Source organism: Loxodonta africana, chromosome 15 (genome assembly GCF_030014295.1).
Source record: "Loxodonta africana isolate mLoxAfr1 chromosome 15, mLoxAfr1.hap2, whole genome shotgun sequence".
NCBI lineage: Eukaryota > Metazoa > Chordata > Mammalia > Proboscidea > Elephantidae > Loxodonta > Loxodonta africana.
Window position 1 is genome coordinate 27359626 of NC_087356.1, and position 14396 is coordinate 27374021.

Sequence of the window (14396 nt, forward strand, 5' to 3'; positions counted from 1 at the left end):
CTCACAGGGGAGACAGCATTTAAATTATGGCCCATAAAACATAGTTTGGCATTCCTCATAACTTAGCTTAAGAAAGAACCCATTGCTGCCAAGTCAATTCCAACTCATAGCAACCCTATAGGGCAGAGTAGAACTGCTCCATGGCGTTTCCAGGGAGTGGCTGCAGGATTCAAACTGACAACCTTTTGGTTAGACCTTTTGGTTAGCAGCCATAGCTCTTAACCACTATACCCCCAGGGTTTCCCATACATAGCTTAGAGGCAGTATATCCTAGTGGGAGGGAACGAGGGATCTGGAGGCAGTTCCTATCCCAGTTCTACTATCTCTAGATGAGTAATTTTTGACAGGTTAGTAAACCTCACTATGCTTCACTTAGCTCATGTAATATGGGAGAATAATGCTTATTTTGCAAATTTGTAGCATGGAATAAGTGAGAAAATATAAATATATGTGTATTTTTTAATCCAAACTTAAACTTTTGGTCCTTATATCAGAATAATAGTTTATGACTTCTCTTTTCAATAATTAAGTGATTGCTTTTAATGATACACGTGATTCCAAAATGGTTTCAATCCCCAGGCAGAATCCACTTATTTTAGTTATTATTCAAAACAAGTAAAGGCCACAAAAAATGCACTGTGTACCATTTCATGTAAGATGCACACAGAGATAGTGATAAGACAAAGTCTGTAACCACAGGGTTCACAGTCCCATAGCTGGCAATCTAGTAGGTCGGATGGAATAATAGAAAACTCTGAAAGTCAAATAAGTCTTTGTTTAAATCCTGACTTGCCACCTATTTGCTGTGTCTCTTACAAAGTACATAGCCTCCCTGAGTTCATGTTCTCATCGTAAAATACATTTTGGGGGTATTTTTAGTTTTCATTAATTGGGATGACATAAAACAATGTAAAGTAGGTGCTTCTTAATTACTACCCTCCTCTTTCCTGAATCAAGTGCACAAATGAATGACACATCCTACTCAAAGTAGAATTACCCTAGTGGCATAAAGAACGAAGATGTGACATTTCATCACAAGAACTGGAAAGGGCTTGATGGACGGTGTGGCATTTGAAATGCGCTTTGAAGGGTAGGTCAGATTTCAATATATATACAGGCAGTCCCTGACTTATGACTTACAACTATCTGTTGTTGTTGCCTTTTTGGGGGGTGGGGTACACCTTATCGTTCATAGTATGTTGCAGAGCGTAGTTTGCTGATGTTTTCATTCTCAGATGTTCACTTGCAGATGTTTGATTTTATGATTTACTCTTCAAAACACTGCCAGATTTATACAGATACTGATAATAACAGGCATTAATAACAAAAAAAAAAAAAAAATGAGGTTTTTGACTTATGTCAGAACTGACTACACTGAGTTCTCGAAATGAAACCCTGTCATAAGCTGAGGACTACATGTACTTAAAGGGCAGAAGCAATTAAAGTAAACAAAAAGGTGTGAAAAAAGAGCAAACATAGAAAAAAATAGCTGGATGTGCTTGACAAAGAGCATTATTTCAAGTTAGAAGGAATATATTGGACACATAGGAAACAGTGAGAAATACAGACAAAAAGATAATTTGGGGCCACGTTACAGAAAGTCTTGAGAGTCACTGAGAAGATTTTATACTTAGTGGTAGGCATTCACAATTTCTAAACAGAAGAATCATTTACTTATTCCTGAGATGGCAACAGTTTATATAATTAAATGGAGTGCTAAGAGAAATGACAGTTTAAAGAATATTTTGTTGTTATCATCTGCCCTTGAACTGGCCCCCTGCTCAGGATGACCCCTACGCACAATGGAATGAGATGCTGCTAGGTCCTGTGCTATCGCCATGATCGGCCAGGCACTGGAAAGTAGTCATCCATAGGGTTTTTACTGGCTAATTTTCAAAGTACATTGCCAGGCCTTTCTTCCTAATCTGCCTTAGTCAGGAAGAGCTGCTGAAACACACTCAGCATTCGGTGTCATAGCAACGCTCAAGCCTCCACTGACAGATGGGTGGCGGTTGCATGTAGGTGCCTTGGCCAGAAACAGTATTTGGGGCTTCCTTCTGGAAGACGAGAATTTTGAACTACCATTGCCCTCATAAAAGGGTTTTAGACAGGAAGAATTTCAGGGACTTATATGTACATAATAAGATGGCCCATTAGCTCAGGAAGGAAGGCCAGGGATAGGTATCACTGTATCCTAGGCAAAGAAACTAAGCAAACCAAGGTGGGTTCAGAGAGACCTTGCCCTGGGTCATACAAATTAACGTTAACAGCAGACAGAAAACAAATTCAGGATTCCCTCCTCTGGGTCTGTTACTTGAGACAGCATTTCCTCTCTCTCAAACATTTCTGAAAGATAATTATCAGTATAGCAAAGATAAATTCTCAAAAATATGCTCTTACGCTAAGCATGCAAAATGAGTAACTGCACGCAGTTGTAAACTATACAACTGAGGACTGAAAGAAATGCTTGGGTACTTACCTTGTCTGTTGACTCAAGGAACACGGTAAGTAAAACTTTAAAAGTCTAACTGTAGACACCTTATTATTATAATCATTTCTGGGTGTCTCATGTATATAGGCAGGTTGCCTGGGTCACCAAAACTTCAAAGGGAAAATGACGGCAAAATTCAGTAATTTTTCCCATGACCACTCAGGGTCTAATTATCAGTGAAATCTAGCACACACTCACACACACACTCACACACACACACACACACACTCACACACTGACCTATCCCTGTGGCTATGCTGCTGTTGTAGCAATAAAACATCCCAGAGAACTAAAAGAAACTGGGGGTTTCAAAATGTAAGGGAGCAAGACAGTCCTTGCCTTTATATTTTCAGTTCTCTTCATATACATATTTCCTATCATTAAATCCCTGTTTGACAGACAGCATTTCCTGCCTGGGAATTTCAAATACGAAAAGAAAATATTCATATTAAGTAAAAAACAAACAACTTTGTTTCTTTACCAGAACTAACTCTGTCCCTTCCCTTTCTTTCTTTAATAATGCTTAAGGGCAAATCTTAGATGCAGGCCTGTTTGCCACTAAGACAGGGTTCCATGAAGAAGTTATCTAGCATTCTGGGGAGCAGGAACACAAATGCTGCATGTTTGATTTTGCTGTGTGTAGAAATCTGGAAGAAGGGGTAATTTTAGGAGTCATACTCATCTGATTCTAGGAAATATAACGGTTGATAAACTACTTTCTGAAAGTGTGGCTTTAGAAAGAGACCGTTAGATAGGACAGAAACATGGAATTTTGTGGAAGTAATACTGAAGATTTAAGGCTGTGAATTACCTCCTACCTTGATATGAATTGGAGCCCTGGTGGCACAGTGGTTAAGAGCTCAGCTGCTAACCAAAAGGTCAGCAGTTCGAATCCACCAGCCGCTCCTGGGAAATACTATGGGGCAGTTCTACTCTGTCCTTTCGGGTTGCTGAGTTGGAATGGCTGGATGGCAGTGGGTGTGCTTTGGGTTTTGATATGAATGGTAGGGAGAAAGTAGTTCTATATAGTAGAATCAAGTCAGTTCACACTGAGAGGTATGTAGGAGGCAATGGTGGCTCAGAATAAACAAAAGAGGAAAAAATCCTCAACTACTCACTGACAGTATATGCCCTGCAGGAAAGGTCACATCTCCGCATGCGGAAAAAGCATTCACTGTATTATGTGGCATACACGTATACACACGGTAACATTTATTAAAGTTAGCGTATCATTTTATTTTTTAAGCATAGGTGGGGGGGGGAACAAGGGAGACAAAGATTGGGAACACTCATCCAGGAAGACTCTGACATTGAACTACCACATTTTTTTTCTTATGATACTCCAAAATCTCACTCCTTCAAATAACTGTACAATGCTGGGGGAGACGTAATGGCCAAAATACTATTGGGCATCTACCTTCCAAATAAAGGAAAGAAACTTTCACACAAAAAAATCTTTCCTCAATAAAAAGTGTTCTTTAAAAATATATAAAGTAATTATCAAAGACAGAGTAATTTTTGTGATGGAGAATAATGATTCTAAATGCTGCCTTCCCTTCCCCCATATTGTTAAAGCACCTTATACTTCATGCCAGGAAAACTTTGAAAAAAAGATAAACAGGAATCCCTGGGTGGTGCAAATGGTTAAGCACTGGACTACTAACTGAGAGGTTGGAGCTTCAAACCCACCCAGAAGCATCTCAGAAGTCAGACCTGGTGATCTGCTTCCAAAGGGTCACAGCCTTGAAAACTCTATGGAATGTAGTTCTTTCTGCCCTGCACACACCGGGGTCATGATGAATCAGAACAGACTCCACGGTAACTAACAACAACATACATACATTAATAAAAAAAAGGCATCATATCACATGTAACATACACTATTTTACAATTAATAAATAATATAGTTTTAAATGAATATTTATCAACATTAAATTAATAGACAAATTATATATTACGTGAATATATAATTATTTATTTAGCTAATGTACCTGTTACTAGACTTTTTTATTCCCTACCCCTGATTATACAATAGTATGCATTGAACATACTTATATCTCGACTTTATAATGTATCCATTATTTTTTTCATTAAGTTACAATTCCAAAAGTGGAATTACAGGGTAAAAAGGTAAATACATTTAAGGGATTTCTGAGGCATACTGAAACTGATCAAGAAGAAGACCATGCCAATTTACACACCTACCAGCAACATGTCACAATACCTATTTCCCCAAATATGTCTCACAAATATTGAATGCTATCATTTTCTTATTTCTGGCAAGTTTATAGGCAAAAATACCCCACAATTTTAACATGCGTGTCTTATTATTAGAGTTGCACATTTTGTTCATGTTATCATTTTTCTTCGTGACTTCCCAAATACAACCTTTGAGAATTTTCCTATCAAGTGGGGCCTCTTCTTCTTATTAAATTTGAAACAATACTTTACACATTACAGATATTAACCTTTGGAAATATTTATTGTAATTATTTTTCTTGATAAGCTTACATTTTATTTTCTTTATTAATTCATTTTAGGCACTTTAAAAAGCATTTTGCATAGTCAAATTATCAATTTTTTCCTCACTGCTTTCAATCTTTAGTGTCATTCTTAGAATATGCTCACTTTAAGACCACAGAAATATTTGTCAATATTTTACTGGTTTCCTCATAATTTCATTCATTTTTAAAATTAAAATATTTATTCTATCTAGAATTCAATCTGATATATGAGCTATGGATGTTAACACTCTTCAACACTATTCAAATGGTCAGACTGCAAATCTTGAATGTCATCTTTATCATGTTCTAAATTCTTTGAACTATTTATAGATTTTTATATTGTATTCTTTTAATCTATCGGTATATTTCAGTTTGAGAATGATATTTTTACTTTATAATAACATTTCTATACTTGATAGCAAAAGGTCACCCTTGCTATTTTTTTTTTTCATATTTTCTTTGGCAAATATTGTCTATTTTTACTTCCAAATATATTTTAGAATTACTTTGTTAGGATACTCCCCCAAATTCACCTGGTTTTTGCAGTAATTAATCTTGGAAAAACTCTCTACATTATAAAATATTCCCATCCTGGCACACTATGTATCTATATATAACCAAGTCTCTTTCATATACTACTCTGTGATGTGCTCTTTACATTACTTCTACCCATTTCTTGCTAAGTGTGAACCCAGAGATCTTATATTTTACGGCCCAAAAGTGAATAGGGTATATTTTTGGAACACATTTTCTACGTAGGTATCTGTCCTTTGGGGTCACTGTGAGTGAGAATCAACTCAACGGCAGTGGGTTATTGCTAATACAAAGGAAAGCTTACTTGTTTTTTAGGTGAACCATTTAACCTACTAAATTTTTATTAGTCCTAATCATTATTTTTCAGTTGACTTTCTCAAGTTATCTAAGTAAGGGCAGTCCCCGATTTACACTGGATTCCCGTTACAAGAGCTGCACTTATGACTTTTTTTTAGTACCTTCTCGTTCGTAACGTGAACTACATACAGTGTTGCAGCACGTCATCTGCTGACGCTATCATTCTCGGATGTTCACTTACAGATGTTCAGTATTATGATTTATAAAAACCTGTTGCCGTCGAGTCGATTCTGACTCAAAAGGCAATATTAATGAAAACTAAAAAAACAGATATTCAACTTAGGTCAGAGCCGACTTATGACAGAATCATGGGAACAAAAGCCTGTTGTAAGTCGAGGGCTCCTGCAAACAATAATAATCTATGAGTAATGATAACACTGGTATCATTAAAACAAACTGCCAACAAGGTGATTCCGACTCATAGTGACCCCATGTGTATCAGAGTAGCACTGTCCTCCGTAGGGTTTTCAGTCGTTGGTCTTTTAGAAGTAGATTGCCAGGCCTTCCCTTTTATCTTTTAACCTTTGTTTTTTTTTTTTTAATTAACTTATTTTGTTCCTGTTGTTGAGTATACATGACAAAACATACACCTATTCAACAGTTTCTACATTTATAATTTAGTGACACTGATTAAATTCTTCGAGTTGTACAACCATTCTCACTCTTCTTTTGAGTCGTTCCTCCTGCATTAACATAAATTCACTGCCCCCTAAGGTTCCCATCTAATACTTCCAAGTTGTTACTTTAAGTCTGATCCCATACAGATAGTTCTTAAAAGAGCTTAACGCTTAAGGCAGACATTTTTTACAAGTTAAGCTAAACTACTTAATTTTAAGAAGACTTCATGGGATATTTTTGGTTTAAGGTTTAAAGATTACCTCAGGAGAAGAGTTTCAGAGGTTCATCTAACCTTCGTGGCTCCAGGAAGTCTGGAGTTCATGAAAATTTTAAATTCTGTTCTGTATTTCCCCCCTTTTAATAAGAATTCTTCTATAGAATCTTTGATCAAAATGTTCAGTAATGGTAGGGGGGGTGCCATCCAATTCTCCTGGTCTCATGGCAAAGGAGGCAATTGTTCATGGAGACCATTAGCCACACATTCCATATCCTCCTAATTCCTGACATTTCTTCTTCCTCTGCTGTTCCAGGAGAATAGAGATCAATTGTTGTGCTTTGAATGGCCACTTGCAAGCTTTTAAGACCCCAGACACTATACAACAAAGTAGGAGGCAGAACAGAAGCACTAAACATGTTCTTAGGCCAATTACCTTGGACGTCCCATGCAGGCCTTTCTTATAAGGTGCTTCTGAGTGGACTTAAATCACCAACCTTTTGGTTAGCAGCTGAGCACATTAACCATTTGTTTATACCACCTACAAAAAAATGAAAACCCGTTGCCGTCGAGTTGATTCTGACTCATAGTGACCCGATAGGACAGAGTAGAACTGCCCCATGCGGTTTTCAAGGAGCGCCTGGTGGATTTGAATTGTCAACCTTTTGGTTATAGCTGTTGCTCTTAACCACTGCTCCACACCATTAAAATATTTATTATGTATCTATATTTCTTCCTTTATTTGATAAAACTTCTAATGCTGCGATGAGAAGAATAATCTTCGGCATACTTTTGATGTTAATGTGAATGAATGTTTTTAGTATTCCACTGTTTTTTTTTTTTTTTTTACTGTTAGATCTAAGAAGGATGCTGAATTTCAAATAGATGCTTTTTATCATGTTATTGAAATACTATACTGCTCATTATTTAGTAAGTTTTGTGCTTTATTTTGTTTTTTAATCAGGCATGAAGGCTGAGTGTTATACAATGCCTTTTTGGAATATATCAAGATGGTTAAATACCTCATCTCCTTCTCCCAGTAATGTGATAAATTCTTTTAATAGATTTTTAAATACAAAACCATCCTCGTGTTCCTGGGATAAATGCTATGTGGTAGTGCTAAATCACTTTCTTAAAACAATTTGAGACTGACTTGCTAAATATTTATTTATTTATTTTAAATCCATAATTGTAAGTAAGATTAGTTTGGAGTTTTCTTTTTTGTGCTACTTTTGTCTGGTTTTAGTATCAGGATGAAGCTAAATTATTTTCTGCAAGCCAATACTCCTAGCAAAAACAACTAGAAATTCAGTAAAAAACTTGTAAGTCATATATTTAAAGATATCAGAGGGCAGTGAAGCAAAAAGGATTAATGGGAATAAAATTGCAGGGAAGGCAGAACCTTTCAAAGGTGAGCTAAGGATCTGTAGCTGTCCCTGGGGGCATTTCCTAAACCTGGGCATAGGCAACTGATTGAGAATCTGAGTTAGATCCACGCAGAAAGTCACTGCTAGGACTGAAAGAAACCAGGGAGATGTTGCTGCTTACATGGAGTAGAAGGCCAAAATTAAAGATTTGAAGGCCATTTTCTCCTTAAGACATTTGCTGAATTCTAAAGCTATATAGCTGAGAACAATAAAGAACTAAGCCAGAACCCTGGGGAAAAAAAAAAAAAGCAAAGGGTAATTACCCACTGTCTCAGAGCGTTTCAAAGAAAACAATTTGCTAGGAGAGAATCCATAGCCGAAACCTCTTAAGGGAGCGGTGAATGGACACTGACAATCTCCAACCATTTTTTTTCCTGGTATCAAATGCTGATCTGGGTACCACTAAGAATTTAGACTTGGCCTCTTACAGAGGGTCTGCTACGGTACAGAAAACTCAGGTATTTTTTTGAAGGTTACATGTGACTAAAGGCAAAAAAGTGGGGACTTGAGGGGCCCCAAATACAGGGCCAGACTCCCTCTCAAGACATCTGCCAAATTTTGAAACTGAAGAAGGCAGGAGGCTAAAGAGATAATATTTCTCTGAAAAGTGAGAATTTCCATAGTCCTCTTGGTGCTGAAAAGACAATGACCCTCCAGGTCACTAATAAAGCCCTGTAGGATGACATCCTAGCAACAGGCCAAACCAGAAGTAGATTGCAACATGATCCAGCTCACTCCATGAGTGGATTAAGGTGATCAGCCTCAAACCACCACCCACACACTCATTCAACCTACTTAGCAAAGGAAAGGGTGACTGGAAAATATTATTACCTGGAATCTCTACACATTTTAAACACAATGTCTAACATCAGTAAAAAAAATACAAGGATTGTAGAAAAATAGACCATATGACCAATCAAGAGAAAAATCAAACAGATCCAGATAAACTACACATCGGAGTTAGCAAATAATGACTTTAAAATGACTGATTTTAATACGTTCGAGAATATAGAGAAAAGATAGACAAAGTAGATAAAAAGATGGAAATTTCACTAGAGAATCTGAGTGTATTAAAAAAATTAAACAAAAATTCTAGAACTGAAAGATAGATATCTGAAATTCTAACTCCTAAATTTCTCTTTCATTTCTACCAAAACTTACATTCCGTCTGTGTACTAATTACCTTCAAGTCAGCAGGAAGATAAGTAGACGTGATATTAGGGGCCATTTTCAGAATAAATAAAATGCAAAAGTCAATGAAAAGATTATGGAAAATGTCTCTAATTCTCGTTTACAGTTGATAATTAGAGTGTCATCTTTTATATCCTGCACAACTTCCTGGCTAGTTAAAGCAGAAACTAACATCCTCACTAAAGTAGATCTCAAGGGAAATACTTTTCTACATCTCAGGCAAAGTAAGAGCAACTGTCACTTACAGGAAGGTGTGTGAATACAGCAAAGGTGCTACGTAGAAAGGCAATGAGGTCTACTAGGTAATCACTAGCTTTGTTGCCCAAATCTCCTGTCATCCAGTCGTAGTCTGCCAGCTGTAGAAACTGATCAATCTTCTGGTTTAAGTTGGTATAGATCTCTTCTTCAGCTGCATGCCTAGCATCCTGTGAAATAACACAAAATTTGAAAGATTGGGTAAATTACACATCAGGTAAACTACTGTATGGGCAAGGCAGAAGCTTATGCTTGGGAGCTGCTTTACTCTTCTACCTACTAAGTAACATAATTCAGAAGATTGAGCAGTATCACAATCTCCATTAATTTTCCTTTTTTCAAAAACACAATGAAGTCTTTTTCAGATTTTTTTGTCTACAAGACAAGGTATTTCACTTCACTAAATGGGTAAATTGTCTTCACTGGTCTCAGCTATCTGCATCCTTTTTTACTTTCTTATCCCTCCTGAAAACTTGACTTGCTCTCAGCAAGTCCTCTTCTGGGACTCCAAGAACCTTCTTTCCTATAATACCAACCTCTCTATAGCCTCTCGTTTCATTCCTTTAGCTTATAAGTATTCTGAAGTTTCAATTTATTAAAAAAAAAAAAAACTCAATGCTATATAGTCCCACTAGTTACCATCCTACCCCTTTCCCTTCTTTACCATCAAACTTCCTCAAAGATTGGTATACTCCAATGTTTCCTAAATGTGTTCCAAGTTAGCCCTGTAAGATACTAAAGCAACAACAAAAGAGTTTCTTGATCAAGCAAGTTTGAGAAATCCTGTATAAGAGATTCATGATGTACATTAGCAGATTAAATAAACGCTCTTAGAAGTGTTGTGGGACTAACATTCCAAGAAAAGTACTTTCGGGGCAAAAGGGTCTACATTGTACCAGGGCAATGTAAATTCTGATGCTACCAATCCACCAACATGGATTGGTCCAAGGTAACCAATGACTTCCATGCTACCACATTTAATATTTTTCAGCCTGATCTTATTCGATCTCCATTAAACATTCTCTGCTTAAAACTCTGCCTTTCCTTGGCTTTTGTGACATGGTTTTCCTTTTACTTCTCTGACCTGTAATCTTTTCATTTTCTCTGAGTGATTTTATCAATTTCTATGGCTTCCAGTACCTCTGTCTTCAATACAGTTCCTTTCCCAACCCACCCTTACTCTAGACCCATCTATCTGACTGTTTCCTAGGCATCTCTGACACATAGACACTTTGAACTCACTAAGTCCAAAACTAGATTCTTCATATTCCTCAATTTCCACTCATTTAGTTAAGGCAGGGATTTAATCAACATATTGGATTCCTTTCTTTTTTTCATAGTCAATCACTGCACCCTATAAACTCTAGCTCCTAAATTTCTAACTTATACCCTCCTCACCATTTTCATGTGAAGTAATACAAGAGATTTCTAACTAGCCTCTTTAATGCTATCCTGCTCATATTAACTACCTAAGAAGCTGTCATCTTTTTAAACCAAAGCAAAAATAAATTTATATTTTTACAACTACAATAAAATTTCAAATCATTATAAAATCTTCAAGAAATCCACAAAAGTATAAATAAAAATCTAAAATTCCTGGAGAAAACCAGTTAACATTTTAGGGAACATTCCATAACACATCCCTTCGGGAATATACAAACACAGACATTCAATTTTACATAAAATGGGACTATACTATGAATGATTTTCTAGAATCTTATTACTTCTCACCCAAAAATACATCCTGCATACATTTCCACTCCATCTTTTTTAAATGGCTACATAATTTTAAAGTGTATTTAGTACACTTTACAGTCAGTCACTATATTATATAAACAATGGTTCAATGAACATTTCTGTGCTTAATATTTTATTTGTATGATAACCTACTAATAATGCCCTTCATTCTTATTTTACTAAAAGGAATGGTTGCCTTTTTGGTTTCTTCCCAAATACTCATAGTTGTTTTGTTTTTTATTCCTCCTTTGATGTTTTTATAGTAGTAAATAATTTTAAACAATTTTCTAATACTAATAATCTTGATTTTGGACATGTTTTCAGGAGGGATCAGTCCCTGGAGAAGGACATCATGCTTGGTAGAGAGTCAGCGAAAAAGAGTAAGGCCCTCAGTGAGATGGACTGACCCAGTGGCTGTAACAACGGGCTTAAGCATAACAACGATTGTGAGGAAGGCACAGGACCCAGCAGTGTTTCGTTCTGCTGTATGTAGGGCGGCTATTAGTCAGGACTGACTCGATGGCACCTAACAACAACAATAATCTTTGCGTTCCTAACTTTATTTTTAACCCTACTTTCTTCGTATGTACTTCTAAATCTTGTTTGATATTTTATTTTGGATTTTTACATCAATAAACCAAAACCAAACCCACTGCTGTCGAGTCTAACTCATAGCGGCCCTATAGGACAGAGTAGAACTGCCCCATAGGGCTACAAATCTTTACAGAAGCAGATTGCCATATTTTTATTTTGTGGAGCAGCTAGTGGGTTTGAACCAATGATCTTCTGATTAACAGCTGAGCACTTTAAACACTGCAGCACCAGAGCTCCCTCTTTACATCAATAATTCCCTTTAATTGTTCAGATTATTTTCTGTGCTTTTGCCATTTTTTTCAATCATGTTATGCTGGCTTTGTAAAAAAATAACAAATACTTTCTTTCTCTATGATTTGAATTCACTGCTAAAACCATCTGGACCTTGCTCAATTTTAATAAGTCTTTGACAACGTTCTTGTTTCTTTCATATTACTAGTCAATTTGGGTTTTCTCTATCTTCTTGAATCACTTTTAGTCATATATTTTCCTAGATATCTTCAAATTTATGAGCTATAAAAATTTATTAGTTATACAAAGTATTCCAGGTATTTAATTTCCTCTCATGCTGAATTTTGTGTAACTGTGGTTTATTTATTCCTTCCTTTAAATTAGGCACGGTCGCATTATTTTTTTATTTTTTTAATGTACCGCTTCCTTGCTTAGAGTCTTCCAAAGACTTTAAGATATAGTCCAAATTACCTATTAATGGAAACCCTGGTGGCGTAGTGGTTAAGTGCTATGGCTGTTAACCAAAAGGTAAGCAGTTCGAGTCCGCCAGGTGCTCCTTGGAAACCCTACGGGGCAGTTCTCTTCTGTCCTATAGGGTCACTATGAGTCACAATCGACTCCACGGCAGTGGGTTTGGTTTTTTGGTTTTTTACATCTCACTGCCACATTTATTCTACTCTGAATAAGCCTGCCTTTACTTTATCGTTTCATCTTTCTTTGAACATGAAGTTGACTCTCCTTATAATGTTTTTCACCCCCTCCTCACTCTTTCCCTGTCTGGGTAACTTCTGCTGGTCTCAAAAACCAGCCGAACTTGTACCTTTCTTTTTTTAAAATTATACTTTAGATGAAGGTTTACAGAACGAACTAGGTTTCTCATTAAATGCTTGGTACACTTATCGTTTTATGACATCGGTTAACAACTCTACAACGTGTCAACACTCTCCCTTCTCAACCTTGGGTTCCCTATTACCAGCTTTCCTGTTCCCTCCTGCCTTCTAGTCCTTGCAGCTGGGCTGGTGTGCCCCTTTAGTCTCGTTTCATTTTATGGGCCTGTCCAATCTTTGGCTGAAGGGTGAACCTCAGGAGTGACTTCATTACTGAGCTAAAAGGGTGTCCGGCAGGCATACTCTCAGGGTTTCTCCAGTCTCTGTCAGGCCAGCAAGTCTGGTCTTTCTTTCTGAGTTAGAATTTTGTTCTACATTTTTCTCCAACTCTGTCTGGGACCCTCTATTGCGATCTCTGTCAGAGCAGTCAGTGGTGGTAGCCAGGCACCACCTAGTTGTACTGGACTCAGTCTGGTGGAGGCCGTGGTAGATACGGTCCTCTAGTCCTTTGGACTAATCTTTCCCTAATATCTTTAATTTTCCTCATTTTCCCTTGCTCCCGAAGCAGTGAGACCAGTGAAGTATTCTAGGTGGCCACTCACAAACTTTTAAGACCCCAGACGCTACTTGCCAAAGTAGAACGTAGAACATTTTCTTTATAAACTTTGTTATGCTAATTGAGCTAGATGTTCCCTGAGACCATGGTCCCCACAGCCCTTAGCCCAGCAATTCCATCCCTCAGGGAGTTTGGATGTGTCTATGGAGCTTTCATGACCTTGCCTTGTACAAGTTGTGCTGGCTTCCCCAGTACTGTGTACTGTCTTGCCCTTCACAATGTTATCACTTATCTATTGTCTATTTAGTGTTTTTCCATCCCCACCCTCCCCTCCCTCATAACCATCGAAGATTGTTTCATTTTGTGTGTACACCTTTTCATGAGTTTTTACAGAAGTGGTCTCATATAATATTTGTCCTTTTGTGATTGACTTATTTCACTCAGCATAATGCCCCCCAGATTCATCCATGTTATGAGATGCTTCACAGATTCATCATTGTTCTCTATCGTTGTGTAATACTCCATTGGGTGTATGTACCACGGTTTGTTTATCCATTCATCTGTTGATGGGCATCTAGGTTGTTTCCATCTTTTTGCTATTCTGAACAATGCTGCAATGAACATGGGTGTGCATATGTCTATTCCTGTGATAACTCTTATTTCTCTAGGATATATTCCTAGGGGTGGGATTGCTGGATCATATGGTATTTCTATTTCTAGCTTTCTAAGGAAGCGCCATATCTTTTTCCAAAATGGTTGTATCATTTTGCATTTCCACTAGCATGCATAAGAGTTCCGATCTCCCCACAGCCTCTCCAACATTTGTTATTTCCTGTTTTTTTTTTTTTATTTGAGCCAGT

General features: G+C 37.1%; 1 protein-coding gene across 21 annotated transcripts in view; it reads right to left on the bottom strand.

Moving 5' to 3' along the window:
- The window catches only part of EXOC6B (exocyst complex component 6B), a 712770-nt gene that overhangs the window by 284603 nt on the left and 413771 nt on the right, over window positions 1-14396 (bottom strand). For all 21 annotated transcript variants that reach the window (XM_010593648.3, XM_023552767.2, XM_023552763.2 and 18 more), the window contains one exon: window positions 9582-9761. In XM_010593648.3, coding sequence (XP_010591950.1) covers window positions 9582-9761 — 180 coding nt within the window. The remainder of the gene's footprint in view (window positions 1-9581; window positions 9762-14396) is intronic.